The 16599-nt window shown below is 33.8% G+C and overlaps 1 protein-coding gene across 1 annotated transcript in view; it reads right to left on the minus strand.

Moving 5' to 3' along the window:
• LRP1B (LDL receptor related protein 1B) overlaps positions 1-16599 on the minus strand; it is a 1933320-nt gene that overhangs the window by 149071 nt on the left and 1767650 nt on the right. The window contains exons 67-68 of the mRNA XM_024122386.1: positions 7360-7476; positions 196-302 (exon numbers count right to left, since the gene is read on the minus strand). Coding sequence (XP_023978154.1) covers positions 196-302; positions 7360-7476 — 224 coding nt within the window. The remainder of the gene's footprint in view (positions 1-195; positions 303-7359; positions 7477-16599) is intronic.

Genomic DNA, 16599 nt, shown 5'->3' on the forward strand with positions numbered 1-16599 from the left:
TCAATAGTAGCACAAGAGCTTTTCCCTGTGCTGGATGTGTGCAGCACGGCGCTTAGATATAATACTTATCTCAGTGTGTCAGGAGCAAAATGCATTCAGAGCTGTCCTTGTCACACTCCTTGAATTGAATAATAATTACGAATGCGATTTTAAGGAACTACTTTATTTTTTGTTTGATTTTGCAAAGATGCCTACCTCATCAGAGCCATCTGCACAATCAAAATCTCCATCACACCAAAACCTTGAAGAAACACAGTCCCCATTGGCACAGAGAAAATCTTTCACTGTACAGGTTTGTGGCTCTGGGAACAGAAAAATAGCACAGGGTTATTCTGTTATATGCAACTTCATTCTAAAATTTATATGACATACAACATGAGGTAGCATTAAGAAAATAAAGGTTAGCCAAGCAGAACCAATAAATTGTTTAGAAAAAATGTTTCATGAAGGATCTATGGTACATAATATAATGATTTTTCAAATTTATTTTTAAAGTCAGGAATAGAAAGTGGCATTATAGAAACAAATTGAAAAAAAGACAAAAGATAAATAGCCTACTGTTTACTAAAAATGCAGCAGCAAAGTAAATTAAAAGGCATAAAAATCTACACATTAAAACAAAACAACAATCTTTTCCAGTTGAAATTCTAAGTCATTTTATGTACTTACTTAAAGCAAGTAAGACATTTTGTTACTCCTTGTGAGTACCCAGGGTTGTTTATTTAGTGAAGATTCTAGAATTTGGTTCTTGACTTTTTATTATGTATTCTAATGACTTTCTAATTCTTCAATTTTGTCCCCAGAAAATCCAGAGTTCCTAGAACTAAATTATACATGGAGGTATTATTGGACAGGACTGGGTGGAGTAAGGATTGAAGAGGCAGGAGGAGATTCTTTTTTGAAAATTGCCTCTTTATTTATGCAATTGTTTGCTTATGCCCTACATAATTTACCTGCCATTTTAGATAATTTCCCAATTTAATTTAATTATGCTTCACCATATTCCACATAGGACATAAGCCAAATATTGTGACTTGCTATTTGGCTTCATTCCTATGTGGAATATGTTTCATCTGGACAATGAAGTAGGACTGCAGAAATTTGTTCCTGCAAGTAATCAATACGACTGCTGGGCATCATCTATTGTTTGGTTTTGGTTCTCCAAAGAGAAATGATATCTGGTATGATGAGAGAACACCTTCTTGTTTTCCCCCAGTCATTAACTGTATTTACAGCTGTCTCACACACAATAATATTCTTGTTCGGATGAAAGAGAAATAGGTAACAGAAATTAAATTTAAGGAATATTCATATGAAGCATAATTTTCTACATAAAGATTGTGCATAATTCAGCCTGTATTTGAATATTGCTCTACACAATCACTAGGTTTCTAGCTATAGGGTAACATCTTGAATGTTTGTTATCATGAAGGATCCTACATTTCTATATAAAGACCCCTTCTGAGAACACTGGAAGAGCTGTGAAAAGTGGAATATGTGTCAGAGCTTTTTGTTCTGCTCTGGGACTTTATTTTAAAATGTGAACTTCAGACTATGAATAAGATAAGATGCTTATCAGTAGCATGATAAGGGGGGACCCCCCCTCATTTTTCAATACTCCTTTTTTAGACTGCATGACAAGAACAGTTTCTCTTTTTGACTTTGCACTATATTTACATATATTACATTTTAATTTTAAAAACAACTTTATTAATACTAATATTACTAATTAAAACAATAATAAAAATTACCAGCTACTGATTTCTTGTTTGTTGTTAGGCACTAGGTGAAGTTAATGCCAAGTACTTGAATTAGCTCGTAAGTTAATATTTACAACTCTGTAAGGTAGCTGCTATTGTTGGATCCTTTTTTAGATGAGTAAATTGAGGCACAGAGAGGATAAGAAATTTACTCCAAATCACCCAGCAGGCAAAAGAGCTAGTATTGAACTTGAACCTAGACAACCTGATACCAGGGCCTATACTTTTACTGCTAGGTCATATCATTGCCTCCTATACCACTGAAGAAGTAATAAGTGCTCACCTATTACAGGAATTGACATTAGAGCCCTGAAAAGTCAAGTTAATTGTCCAAGGCATATGTCTAGCAATGTCTATTTCACTTTACAATAATAATAAAAGAAAACCCTTTTTCTCTTTTTATCCATCCATACTGAAGATGTTTCACCCTCCTTCTATTTGCAGACACATGCAGTTTTAGTCTCAGGGAAAAGAAATTATAGTAAAATAATTAATTAATCAATGCTCAATTCATCAAACGACAGTAAATAACATTAAAATATTTTCATTAAATAATAGAGAGTACATCTAAAACATAGTATATTTAGATTTTTTAAAACAGCAGTAGAGGGGCTTCCCTGGTGGCGCAGTGGTTGCGCGTCCGCCTGCCGATGCAGGGGAACCGGGTTCGCGCCCCGGTCCGGGAAGATCCCACATGCCGTGGACCGGCTGGGCCCGTGAGCCATGGCCGCTGGGCCTGCGCGTACGGAGCCTGTGCTCCGCAACGGGAGAGGCCACAGCAGAGGGAGGCCCGCATACCAAAAAAACAAAAAAAAAAAACAGCAGTAGAATCATTTTATTTCATGGACATGAGGGTATCCAAACAGGATAATTCTTCCTTTAATATTCTAATTTGCCTTTATTCTAATTAAAAGCAAGTGTGTTTATCATGTGCTAAGCAGCAATAACTTCACAGGGTTTTACACACTGCTATGGGGAGGGCTGGATGTTGTTGATGCAGGGTTATAAAAATGTTGTATAGCCAGTAGTTCAAGGCATTTGCCCAATAGTTCCACAGAACATTTGATCTATAGAGACTTGTCTTACCATTGTTAATTATTCCATTCCAATATGGGTGCAAAGGAACTGAAAGACTTGCTTGGAAAGCATTTTTCAACACAAATGGAAATTCTGTATGCTTCTACCATGTTTTTGAAAAATGCCAGCAAATCTACTTCTGAATAATAATCCTGAATTATTTATACATACACAAATGTCATCAAGGAATGGGGAAGCTAATCTGTTTCTAACTCTCATCTATGTGTCTTAGAATTTTTTGTTACTAGTTATCTCAAAAAGAAATTCTCTCTTGAGGAAAATGTAATTTTGTTATGAGAGAAGATCCTAAGTGATTGTATTCTCTAATTGTTTATCTTGCCTTTGATCTTTTCAGGATAAAGTAAGAGACCAATTTTTAGAACTTGGTGTGGTAGTTGGCACTTTTCTTGTGAAAAAGAACAAAAAATGACTCTACCTGAAATCTAGCCCATATGGAAAGAAAATTTAAATGTGACATTTTCCCTAGTATTTCTAAAATGTTTTTCCCACACTAACTTGGTCTGATATTACCTATTCCTCAGATCTAAAATAGATAGGGAATCCCATACATGAACGATTAACCAGGTTTTCCATAAATCTCATTTAAACATGCTAGATTAACAGCAAAGAAGCCTTTACAGGGCATGTTTCAGAAGGCTGATTCTATAATAAGGATAAAAAATAAAGGTATCATATAAATTGGTCACTTCCTTTGATACTAGTGAAGGCACAAACATACTGCCTCAGAATTGAAACGAACTATGAAAGCCGTCTTGCACAAAACCTAAGAAGCTATATTCAGAAAATAAAAGCAACTTTCAAAGCCACAGAGTTAGTGGCATAGCAGAAAAGCTTCCAGACTCCAATTTCTCCACTGAGTATATTATCATAAACCCTCGGTGATAAGTTCAAAAGTTATATCAATGTGGGTGTGAGCATCTGAGGAGAATTTTTAGAATACAATTAGTAAAACTGACATGCTATACAAAAAAATCTTTTCATATAAATTCAGTGTGAAAGTACTAGAAATTCAAATAAGGCAGATGCAGCTTGTCTTTCTACATAAACCTTGATCTAGTTGATCAAATTATTTGATACTTTAAAATCTATTGGAATGCTAGTTACTTCTTAATAATGCAAAGATATGAAATAATTTTATTTTGCATATCAATTACTTAGAAGGCATACATGCTATATATATTTGTTGCTGATGAAAATAGTAGAGATGTCAAGATTTCTCAAATATTTCCAAACCTTTGATCTAAATTACAAAATTACTCCAATAACAATGAAATTTTCTTATTTTTAAGAGCAGAAATCATTGCTGAAGCAAAGTGTCCCTGCTGAACACTTAACAAGGGAAATGATCATCATCAGATGATGAAATGACAATGGACTAATTATCTTACGTAGATATAAAACATTAGAAAGCATATTAAACTAAAACATAGCTGGCAGTTAATTGCTCCACTGCTATTCCAGCTCTTCCCATATCTATGGCTGGAATGTTTCCAATACAATTTAAAATGTTAATTCATTATATACGATTTATAAACAAAGAAGTCCAAAAGCAAATTTTAAAATACATTGCTAATATTATAAATACGTGTCAGGCACTGTGTTAGACCATGGTACATAGCCCTACTCCTTAGACCATCTCCAGATATTTAAGTAGGAACTCAGATAAATGTGATAAAGAAATAAGTGAGGCAATGGATGCAAACGAATGTTGTGTGATAGTATGCAGGCCTGTAAAAAAAAAAAAAAAAAAGCATGTTGCTATTGTATAAGACCAACTTACTATCTCTGGTAAGTTTCACTACTTAATAAGAGCTAACAATAAATGACAAAATGTGCACTAAAATGCATATCGTTGACTAGTAATATTTAGAAAACATAATAACATTATACCACTTGCCCTTTTGGGTATATTTTTGTCATCTATATATATTATAATTATATATATAAAATTATGTGATGTATATAATATAGTCATAATTACAATATATATTATAATTATGTGTATATAATTATAATAGTTCTGTTGTAATTATATACATATTATAATAATTTCAATTGATAATAAGATATTAGATTAATACAGCAACAGTATTTTTTCTAAGGCTGACTTCTACAGGACTAGTCTCTTGGTGTTCCCTATAGATATACTGTATTTTTTCTTCTCATTCTTCAGAGACTCAGCTTCTGTCTGTGTAGAACTGGCATTTTCAATACTTAAATCTTCCCATTTTTCTGGCCTAGTCAAGATGGTATCTTCAAACACCACTTAATGACGTAGAGCCCATGATCCTTTCTCTTACATATTCTTACATGTTTAACATGTTACCCACTCTGATACTTATCCTGTGTATGCCTTCTATTCTTCCATGTCACAACCATAATATGCTTCATTCTTGTTCACTGTCATCTCTCCTCTGCAAATTCATCAATATTACCTGTCTTAGCCACAAGCTCAGAGTGAGTAGGAACTAAAAGAGATACACACATAATTGGGTATTTTATACTGCAATGCTTGATACTGCAGTCAATTCCCTTGCTTTTTCTTAAGGGCTCTGTGGCTACAATGATTTATCACTAAGTTTCCACAGCGACAAGTGAGAGGCAATGTTCCTTCTCCTTGCTTTCTTGCATCAGAAGATGACTTTTAGGAGATGTCAGCAAAATGATATTCAGCCATTTAAGAAACCCCAGGAGACTCAGAAGTGAGCTTTCTCAACCCTTCATTCTTCTTCATTTCTCATTAAAGCAGTAACCTAACTTCTCACACAACTTAAATTACCACTTGAATAAAGGGTCTTCCAAGATGTGAGTCTCCTGTGTTGCCTTCCCACCTACCCTCTCTTGTTTTCAATATCCTTCAGTCACAGGCATTTCCTCTCAGGTATATTATTGATAACTAACACTAAATGTATCCAAAACTAAGCTAAGTAGTTATCTGTGTATTTAAGCTCTGAAATGCAAATAAAATAAATTAAAAGTATATAATAATTGTTTCTTTTTTATATTTCTCCTCTATTCTTACCACCATCACCCCATTAGATTTTTATTTTAATCACTGGACAGAATCTGAAAACATGCTATATAAAAATTGTTTTTTTAATTACTGATTAAAGGAATCTAGAACACTCTAATGACTCTCTGTAATACTCTTTACCTTTCTAAAGAGTACAATCAGTTGGGAGATATCTATGTGAAAAGGGAGTAATAATAGTAATACTTTCTATATTCAAAGTATTTCATAATCATAATGATCCAGAGATTTCATAATTAATGTACCTGATACTCAAACACTAGTCAGATTAAGTTCTGAACGTTATTCAAAACATTAGTTGACATTTTGCAAACTGAACATCCAAGTGGTTTATTAAGGCTGTGACTCTACTAATTGTATGCTTTTATATAATATATCCCCATGCTTTAATATAACAATTCCTATTTTGTCTCCTGTATCATGGGAAATGAATGCTCTAAGTCCAATGCATAAGAATAGACATTATTGTTATCATAAAATCCTTTTTGGAAGTAGCAGAATGTAAATATTTAATCAATGGAATTTGATTATTATCTTATTTTGAACATGATTATATTGCCTCTTTATTTAAACAGCAGCATAAGAAAGTGCCAGTAAGAAATACATTCAGAAATTAATGCTAGAAGATAGAGATACTATCACAATTTTACATACTGTCATGCTTCTTAGAAAATAAAATTTTTGGTTAATTAATGTCTTTTAAATTTATTACATAAAAATGCAGGAGGCAGATGATGATAATAGCTTTATTCTATTTTGAGAGAAAAGCATCCTGAATACCTATGTTGTTCACCACTCCAGAGAGAATAAATGATATTTCACTGAAAGATGCTCTTGGGTGAATTTGTAGTGTAAAAGGATTTGAGACAAATAAAATGAATTCCATCCATTAAAGAATGATATGTTTTGTACTGTCTCCATATCATTCAGCTCTTTGTATGAATTTGCATCAAGGGCTACCTTCATTGCATACTAATGGGTTGCATTAAACCTCATGATACTTTCATACTAATTCTGATAAATGTAAGAAAGTAACTCCCAGGATGAGCATTTCAATAATTCTACCATTTGAGATTTAGGTCAATTTAGTCTGAATATTCTTTTTTTTTTTTTTTTTTTTGTGGTATGCGGGCCTCCCTCTGTTGTGGCTTCTCCCGTTGCGGAGCACAGGCTCTGGACGCGCAGGCTCAGCAGCCATGGCTCACGGGCCCAGCCGCTCCGCGGCATGTGGGATCCTCCCAGACCGGGGCGCGAACCCGGTTCCCCTGCATCGGCAGGCGGACGCGCAACCACTGCGCCACCAGGGAAGCCCCTAGTCTGAATATTCTTGTTCAAATGTGATATGTGTATAAAAATGTGAGCTGCAGGACAGACAGGTTCAAATTCATACCTTAACTGAACTAAAAATTGCTATCCTGCTTATTGAATAGGCTGTCAAGCTTGCAACGTTCTCAAGCAAGAGTTACTTACTACAGTTTTCTTCATCTGAATTATCACTGCAGTCATTTTGGCTATCACACCACCAGTGATCTGGAATACAGTTGTTGTTTTTACACTGGAATTCATGAGGACCACAAGTCTTTTTATCTGTAATGGAAAGAACCAGAATTTGCATCGTTGACTTCCATAAAGACATCCCTCACGATGTCCTCACTGCCATGCCAAATCCAGGGGACATGATATTTCCTCAGATCTCAAGTCAGTTACTAACTGAGAGCATCCCTAGGAAAAATTGAAGGCAAGTTCCGAATAAAATTTCATTGTGAGCTAATTACAAAGTAACTGATTGGACCACCCACTCAAAGTCAACACAAATCAATCAGTAAAAATAAAGATCAAAATTATCCAAAACTACCTTTCTCTTTAGGACACTCCTTTCCTAAGCCACCTTCTATTTCCGATATAAAGCAGCAGCTATAAAGAAATTGTTATTAAACTCTGGTTGTCATTTTGTCTTCCTCCCTTATAAGTTCTTACTCAAAATCTACCTGTGGTCAGCTGATTTAAACTCATAGATTGTAATAGCGCCTAATGTGTACAGACCTTGAAAATTCTTAAAGTGCCATTTCACTTGAACCTCTAAATAATCCCACTAAGTATCAGGAGATGTATTAACTAGCCCTTCACTTTACAAATGACAAAACAGATACTCTTAGAAGTTTAAGAACTTGATGCATTTTCACTACTATTAAATGGCACAGCCAATATCAAAAAAGTGTGCTTTGACTCCTGATTTAGTGTTCTTTACAACAAACCTAACTGTGTCCATAGGATCCAGAATCAAAATTCATGCGATAAGAATTTATGCAGAGTTTAGGTCATATATTTTTAAATTTTCATAAGAGTAATATCCAACTGTTTATAATCTACGGCAGCACTTCTTAAACTTTAATGTGTCTACATATTAATTAGTTGGGAATTTTGCTAAAATGGAGATTGTGATTGAGTAGATCTGGAATTCTAACAAGTTCTCTAAATGACAACATCATCCTTGGTCTATGGCACACACTGAGTACCAAGGGTCAAAAGCATAAAGATGGTATAAATTCAAATACATAAAATAATAAGAGTAACAATGTCATTGCACAATTTAGGATACATTTTTCCTTCACATACTTAGATCAACTCCTTATTCACAGCCATGTTAGAGATGGACAGTGAAGTGTTCAACGATTCAGATAAGTAAAATAAATTAACTAAAGGAGAAGATAAGCTATTTGGTGGTGCTTGCTACTCTTTACTTCAGAATGCATCTTATAAAATTCAGATTTAAATAAGATTATGAAAACAAAAGTGAGTTAGGTTTAATTATGAAAATTAAGTAATGATCATATATTGAAGATCCAGCCCACCTCTTGCATAAGCATTTTCATAAACATGATCACACTCAATCTTCAAAATATCCCTAAGAAGTACTATTACATGCGTTTAAATAAATGAGAAAATTGTAAAAGGGTTTAACTGATTTCTCCAATTTTACAAAGGTCTTAAATGGCAAAGGAGGAATTTATATACAGATCCTGCTCAAGAAACATTTTGCATTTTGTAGAAATTCTCATGATAGACTTCAAATGCATTGTTCTACTAGTAAGTGTATATTATATATAGCCTAATATATATATGTATATAGATAGATAGATATTAATAGATAGATAGAGGGAGAAAGAGAGAGAGAGAGAGAGAGAGAGTATTTCCCTGCCTCTCTTCCATCCTGCCTGCCTACCTGCCTGTCTGCTAATGATTACTCAGAACCTAACTTGTGTCACTGTGTTGAATGCTATGTTTTGTATTATATCCTTTTTGCCTGTGTTATACCTCACTTTAGATTTAAAAATTGGTCTAAAATCTACAGAAGTTCTAATGTAGTATTATGTACATCTCAAATCAAGCAATATGTTAGGATGATTGGAACTTAAATAATAAGCCTTGAAAATATGGGATTTGATACTGAACTATTTAGATGGTTATTTCATTTTGTCAATTAAAACAAACTCCTCTGAAACTACTACTCTATGTAACAGTTTTATTTATTCCTTGCCATGTGTTGCTTGCATTATTTTAGAATATTGCTTAAAATTTTTAGAATAGAAGAACATAAGAAAGTGCAGTCTGGATCAGTCAAATAGACCATTTGACTTAGTATTACAACATTGTCCCCAAGCAATTCTCCATGACTACAAAAGGTTAACAATCAGTACTAAATATCAACACAACGTGTTTTTAAGTTTTTCCCCCCTAAATCCTTGTACTTTTGTTTTCTATGTTTAAACATTTTTATCATATTTTGTGTTTCAAAGAGACCTGCAATAATTTCTTAACAAGAACGAGTTACAGTTCATTGCTAAGGTTTCAATTTGGGGCGTGCAGAAACAGTACGTGGAAAGGTTAATTGCCTTAGGTAAGGTTACTCGAATTTTATGTTTCCAAGTTATTTAACTTTTTGATCCATGACACTGCTTATAAAAATTACAAATACAAACTATATAAACTATATAGACTTTTTCTGCATTTAAAATCTCCCTTGAGGAGAATATATATATATATATATATATATATACTTTATGTATATATAATATATATATATACATTATATATACTTTTTTTTAGTAAGGTGTAAAACATCAGTTCTCAAATTGGCTTCACATTAAAATCACCTAGGGAACTTTAAAAAATCCCTTTGCTTAGTCCATATCCCACATCAATAAAATCAGACTCTCTGGGGTGGAACCCACACATCAGTATTTTTATTAAAGCAAGTTGAGTGATTCCAATGAGCAGCCAATATTGAAAATCACCGGCGCCCCCAAAACTGATTGTAGAAGAGAACATATATAATCCCAAATTGTAATACTCTCACATAATTAAAATACTCACAATATGTAGAGCTTTCTATTAATTCATATTGTTAAACAGCACTGGAACTATGCTTTATTTCATTTTTTGATATTATAAATTTGGAGAAAACAAATATAGTTTCAAACAAGTTTGAAAACTTGTTTTCTTTGTTTAATACATTTTCATATGAATTGTAGATACTCAAGACAAATTTGACCCTCTCAGAAAGGTGGAGTGAGGAACCACCAAAACACAAAACTATATATAATGCATACTGCAGTACTATTGGTGCTTCTTTGTATATGCTTTGCCTATTTCTGAAAAGAAATAAAAGAATCTGGTGCTGTGATGTCTTGCAGAGCAAGAACTAGGGAAGTGGACTGAGAAACAGGGGTGAAAGAGAGATTTAAGTTTCTCTTTATACTAAAAGGAATCCAAAGGAATCCATAAACTGCTGGAATTAATAAGTGAATTTGAGAAGGACATAGGATACAACGTCAATGTATATATTTAATTATACTTCTATATATTAGCAATAACAAAACATTAAACTTAAAGAAAAACTTTTACAATGGTATCAATAAAACAACAAATACCTAGAAATAAAACTAGTGAAATTTGTGTAAGACCTTCATACTGAAAACTATAAAAATTGCTGAGAGAAAGTGAATAATGTCCAAGAATATGCAGTGATATATCATGCTCATGAATTAGAAAACTCAAATTGCTATAATTTTCTCTAAATGACTATACAGAATTAACGAAACCCCTATAAAAATTCCAGCAAGTTGTTTTTGAGGGAATAGGTTATCCTATTCTAATTAATTTTAAGAAATAGATTATTCTAAAATTATACTGAAATGCAAAGGATCTAGAACAATCAACTAATACTGAAAAAAGAACAGAGTATTTACAGTACCTGATTTCCAGTTACTATAAATTTACAGTAATCACGAGAGTAGAGTATTAAGCAAAATGAAACCAGAAATATAAGACTACACATATAGTCAACTGATTTCAACAAAGGCTCCAAATCAGTTTAATGGGGAAAGGAAAGTCTTTTTAAGCAACTATTACTGAAACAAGTGGTTATCTATATGAAAAAGGTAAATTTCAACCTATCATACCCATACACAAAAATTAATCTGAGATGATCATAAATGTAATATAAAGCTTCTAGAATATAGGAAGATATTTTCATAATCTTGGAGTAGGCAAAGATTTCTTAGATAGAACACACAAAATAATAATAAGAGAAAAATTGGTAAATCGAACTTAACCAAAATTAAATTTTTTTATTCTTTAAAAAACATCATTGAGAAAATAAATTGGCAAATTTTTCTTCACATTCAAAAGTGAAATATTGGAAATATGGAGTTTCTGTTGCTCTTGCTAATGTTCTTTTGTAATCACCACTATCTATCTTCCAGTTCAGGAAACATGATGATTACAGACAGTTCGGTAACATGCAATGACTTTTGTTACCAAAAAAGTGAGTAATATAGTCACAGAAACACTGAGGCAAAAAGAACTATGAGAAGTTGAGCCTCCATCATGGTATCTCCTTGTTTCCTTGTGTTCCAGATGATAACGTTGTAGAGTCAGAAGTATGGTGTTAGAAGTGGAGTTAGAACTGGAGCACCTTCTTTTGTAGAAAAGCTTGTCTCGTCTTGGGGGCAGGATAACCATCTGTTAACTATCAAAGCATTACTTCTCTCTGTAGATGTCATTATGTTCTTTCTTTAAATCAACCTTATAGTTTTTATCTCTCACTCTAAATCCTCCTCCAGGTCTCTGTTAGCATCATATGGAAATGAATACCTATATATGCTGCTCACAAATATTCTAAACCTCGTTGACTGGTCATGAATTCCGGAACAGTGATGATACAAGGAAACACATTCTCTTCCTTATGTTCTATAGTAGGTAGGATTTATTGGCACATACTTTTTGGCTGACATGAACATAATAGATATAAAACATTATTATTGACTTTTTGTCCTTTTGAAACTACTATATCCACCCCTGGTGAAGCTGTTATTCATGGCTATTGCCTCCTCTGTCACAGGGGAGGACCATATGACCCGAGGTGGCCTCATCCCCTAGACCACAATTGGTCCACAACAGTCATGTTATTGATGTTTAAAAAAATATTTTACAGCTTAAACCTGATAGATGATTATTCTTCCTTAGCATTAAAGAGGTATGGAGGAGGGCAGTGCAGAGATTGTATGGTGGCTAGATAATGTCCTAAGGAACACAGATTTCTATCATTCTGCTCCACCATCCATCCTAACTAATGGCTACCATTTTTCTTAGTCACTTCATGGCCCAAGATGACTACTAGTGTTTGAGTCATCACCTTGCAGGCCTGAAGGAGTAAGGGCAGAAAGGCAAAAGAAGAGGCTTTTTACTTTAAGAAAACTCCCTTAAAGTATTCTTCCTGGAAGTTCCACACAATACTTCTGCTTACATTTCAATGGTCAGAACTTAGTCACGTGACAATATCTAGCTTCAAGGGGAGATGGGAAATGTAATGACATTCTGAATAGCAATGTGTCAACAAAAGACTTAGGGTTCTGTTTCTAAGGGGAAAGTTAAAAAATGGGTATATTGATAGGCAGTTTAGGAGTCTCTGTCAATACGTAAACAAGACCAATTAAAGCAATTTGAGGTGATTTCCATGGCTACTGAAAGAGAGAACATTTCTTTCCTTTCACGATTGCAAGTATTATAACCTCAAGTTGCCATGGGTCATTTAAAAACCATGTAGAGAGTACCCATCTCAGAAGCCAACGTAAGGAATAGTTTAGAACTGGAGAAAAAGAAGATAAGGCTCTTGTGATTCTATGTGAATACTTGGATCCAAATTGTGCCTGAAGTCAATTCCATCCACTCCTTGGAATCGAGGCAGAAAATCTATTTTCCCACTGGTTTGTGTTGAATTTCTTTTGTTTACAGACAAGAGTCCTAACTAATGCAAATACCATACTATATTTTGTTTAGAAATAGTATGGACTCTTAATATTAATATTTTTTTCTGTATGTTCTGATTTACATAATTCCCAAGCTATATCATTGGTTTATAATTACCTGGGAAAATCAGTCTCTTTCCACAAGAAATCTCAAAATCAGTCTCTATTTAAAAGTGATTTGTAAACTCAGGTTTCCATGAAAATGGGAGATGGTACACCTTTTTTTGAGCATATTCTCTACATGACAAACATGATTATAGCATTTAGTGATATTGATTATCTGGAAAACTGCAGGTTGCCTTGCATTGTAAAGTGTCTGGTGGATCTGAAAATTAATTTCATGTTACTTCTCATCAATCAGGGTAATATTCCTCAATGAGCACTTACATGCACAACCTGTTCTTCTAGGGGAAGTGGCAATAATATGTGGATGCACCAACATTTGAGAATAACAATGCCAGCTGCAGCATGTCCCCATGGGATTCTCCTATTTCTGTTTTGCTTTTGAATTATTAATTTTTAAAAAAATTTTTACATTATTCTTCCAGGTAGAGAAGAGAAAGGCTTATAAAGTAAAACAAATTAACAATGACATGTTTTCTTTATAAACAGATGAATCTAAAATAAGCTAGCTCTCTAGAAGCTCCAATAATGACATTTTAAAAATTGCATGTCAATACAATGTAATTTTCAGCGGAAATTTTTTGAATTCACATTACGCAGTTTCAGAAAGTGTCATATTACATCCTGTAATGCCATCTATCGCATTTGACAAGAATTTGTGGTTTTTTTTCTTATTTAGAAATTTGTATTATAATGTTATGGGTGTGAAGTGAGGGGAAGTAGTTATTATCTCATCTTTTGTCAACACCCTCTGTACGTCATCTGCCAAACCCCTACAATTAAATTCATCATTCTCTTTTCAACAGTCTGTAGTCATGACAGATTGTATGGTAATATTGTACAAACAAATTTACACTTGTGATTCACAGATGAAGAGGAACCCAAATCTCCATAATACGAAGGTATGAGTAGGGTATTTCTCTTCAGTTATTCCTGAGCCTTGGTTAGAGATTCTGGTAGTTACGGTCTAACAATTCTACTTACGCTCCCTCTTCCAGCTTAAGAGAAAAACAAAATAAGCCTCTTCCTGCATTTTTCTAAATAATGATTCTATGTTTTATTTTAAAAGCAAAGTAAAAGCAATTTGAGCCAATTAAAAAGTCTACCAAAATATTTTTTAATATACAGTTGATTACATTTGTCTATTTGGTCTGACCCTATTGATTAAGAGTCAACAGACAATTGCTCAATTTTGGTAGACAATAACAGACCCTGATTTGGTTGGGGCAATGAGGCATACACAGTGGAAAGAAGCAGAGCATTAAAGGCAGAACTTGATTTGAACCTTAATTATGGCTCTTACTCATGTGCAACCTAGGGTAGTAATTATTTGTCTTCTTTGTGCCTCATTTTCCTGAAGGCTAAAAACTGAAGGAAAATACATAGAGCACTGAAATGAAACCTGGCTTCATAAGTAGTAACTAGTGAAAATTAAGTAATAGTAACATACTTTGGAAAGTGCTTAATGAATTTAGTTAGAAATGTCAGAAAAATGTGTTAATGAATTTGTAGCAAACTATTCAAATATTTACCATTTTTTACTTTTTTAACACTTCTATTTAGTGGTTTGTATTTGATATCATTTATTACCTTAATACTTTGAAAAGTCAAGGCCCAAATACACACACACACTTGTATATATATACACATATACACAAATAGATCACTTCAATCACTTCATCACTTATTCAATATGCTCTCAGTTTTTCAGGATTTTGATATTGTCGAATTTTCTCACTATAATACTTTTAATTTGTGTATAAATTCATGGAGAATTGGACTAAAATATAAATATTTTTAACTTTCTCGTATTGATAGTACTTTGTTTTTAGTATTTCTAGTATTGAGTGGCATAATTATTTCTCATACAACTTTTTTTTTAACGTTTTTATTGGCATATAATTGCTTTACAATGGTGTGTTAGTTTCTGCTGGATAACAAAGTGAATCAGTTATACATATACATATATCCCCATCTCTCTTCCCTCTTGCATCTCACTCCCTCTGACCCTCCCTATCCCACCCTTCTAGCTGGTCACAAACCACCAAGCTGATCTCCCTGTGCTATGCGACTGCTTCCCAATAGCTATCTATTTTACATTTGGTAGTGTTTATATGTCCATATATACACTACCACTCTCTCACTTTGTCCCAGCTTACCCTTCCCCCTCCCCGTGTCCTCAAGTCCATTCTCTAGTAGGTCTGTGTCTTTATTCCGTCTTGCCCCTAGGTTCTTCATGACCATTTTCTGTTTTGTTTTGTTTTTAGATTCCATATAAATGCATTAGCATACAGTATTTGTTTTTTTCTTTCTTACTTCATTCTGTAGGACAGACTCTAGGTCCATCCACCTCACTACAAATAACTCAATTTCGTTTCTTTTTATGGCTGAGTAATATTCCATTCTCTATATGTGTCACATTTTCTTTATCCATTCATCTGTCAATGGACACTTAGGTTGCTTCCATGTCCTGGTTCTCGTAAATAGAGCTGCAATGAACACTGTGGTACATGACTCTTTTTGAATTATGGTTTTCTCAGGGTATATGCCCAGTAGTGGGATCGCTGGGTTGTATGGTAGTTCTACTTTTAGTTTTTTAATGAACCTCCATACTGTTCTCCATAGTGGCTGTATCAATTTACATTCCCACCAACAGTGCAAGAGGGTTCCGTTTTCTCCACACCCTCTCCAGCATTTACTGTTTGTAGATTTTTTGATGATGGCCATTCTGACCGGTGTGAGATGATATCGCATTGTAGTTTTGATTTGCATTTCTCTAATGATTAATGATGTTGAGAATGCTTTCATGTGTTTGTTGGCAATCTATATGTCTTCTCTGGAGAAATATCTATTTAGGTCTTCTGCCCATTTTTGGATTGGGTTGTTTGTTTTTTTGATATTGAGCTGCATGAGCTGCTTGTAAATTTTGGAGATTAATCCTTTGTCAGTTGCTTCATTTGCAAATATCTCCTCCCATTCTGAGGGTTCTCTTTTGGTCTGTTTATGATTACTGTAACTTTGTAGCATAGTCTGAAGTCCGGGAGTCCGATTCTTCCAGCTCCATTTTTCTTTCTCAAGATTGCTTTGGCTATTCCAGGTCTTTTGTGTTTCCATACAAATTGTGAACTTCTTTGTCCTAGTTCTGTGAAAAATGCCAGTGGTAGTTTGATAGGGATTGCACTGAATCTGTAGATTGCTTTGAGTAGTAGAGTCATTTTCACAATGTTGATTCTTCCAATCCAAGAACATGGTATATTTCTCCATCTATTTGTATCAT

Source organism: Physeter macrocephalus, chromosome 2, assembly GCF_002837175.3.
Source record: "Physeter macrocephalus isolate SW-GA chromosome 2, ASM283717v5, whole genome shotgun sequence".
NCBI lineage: Eukaryota > Metazoa > Chordata > Mammalia > Artiodactyla > Physeteridae > Physeter > Physeter macrocephalus.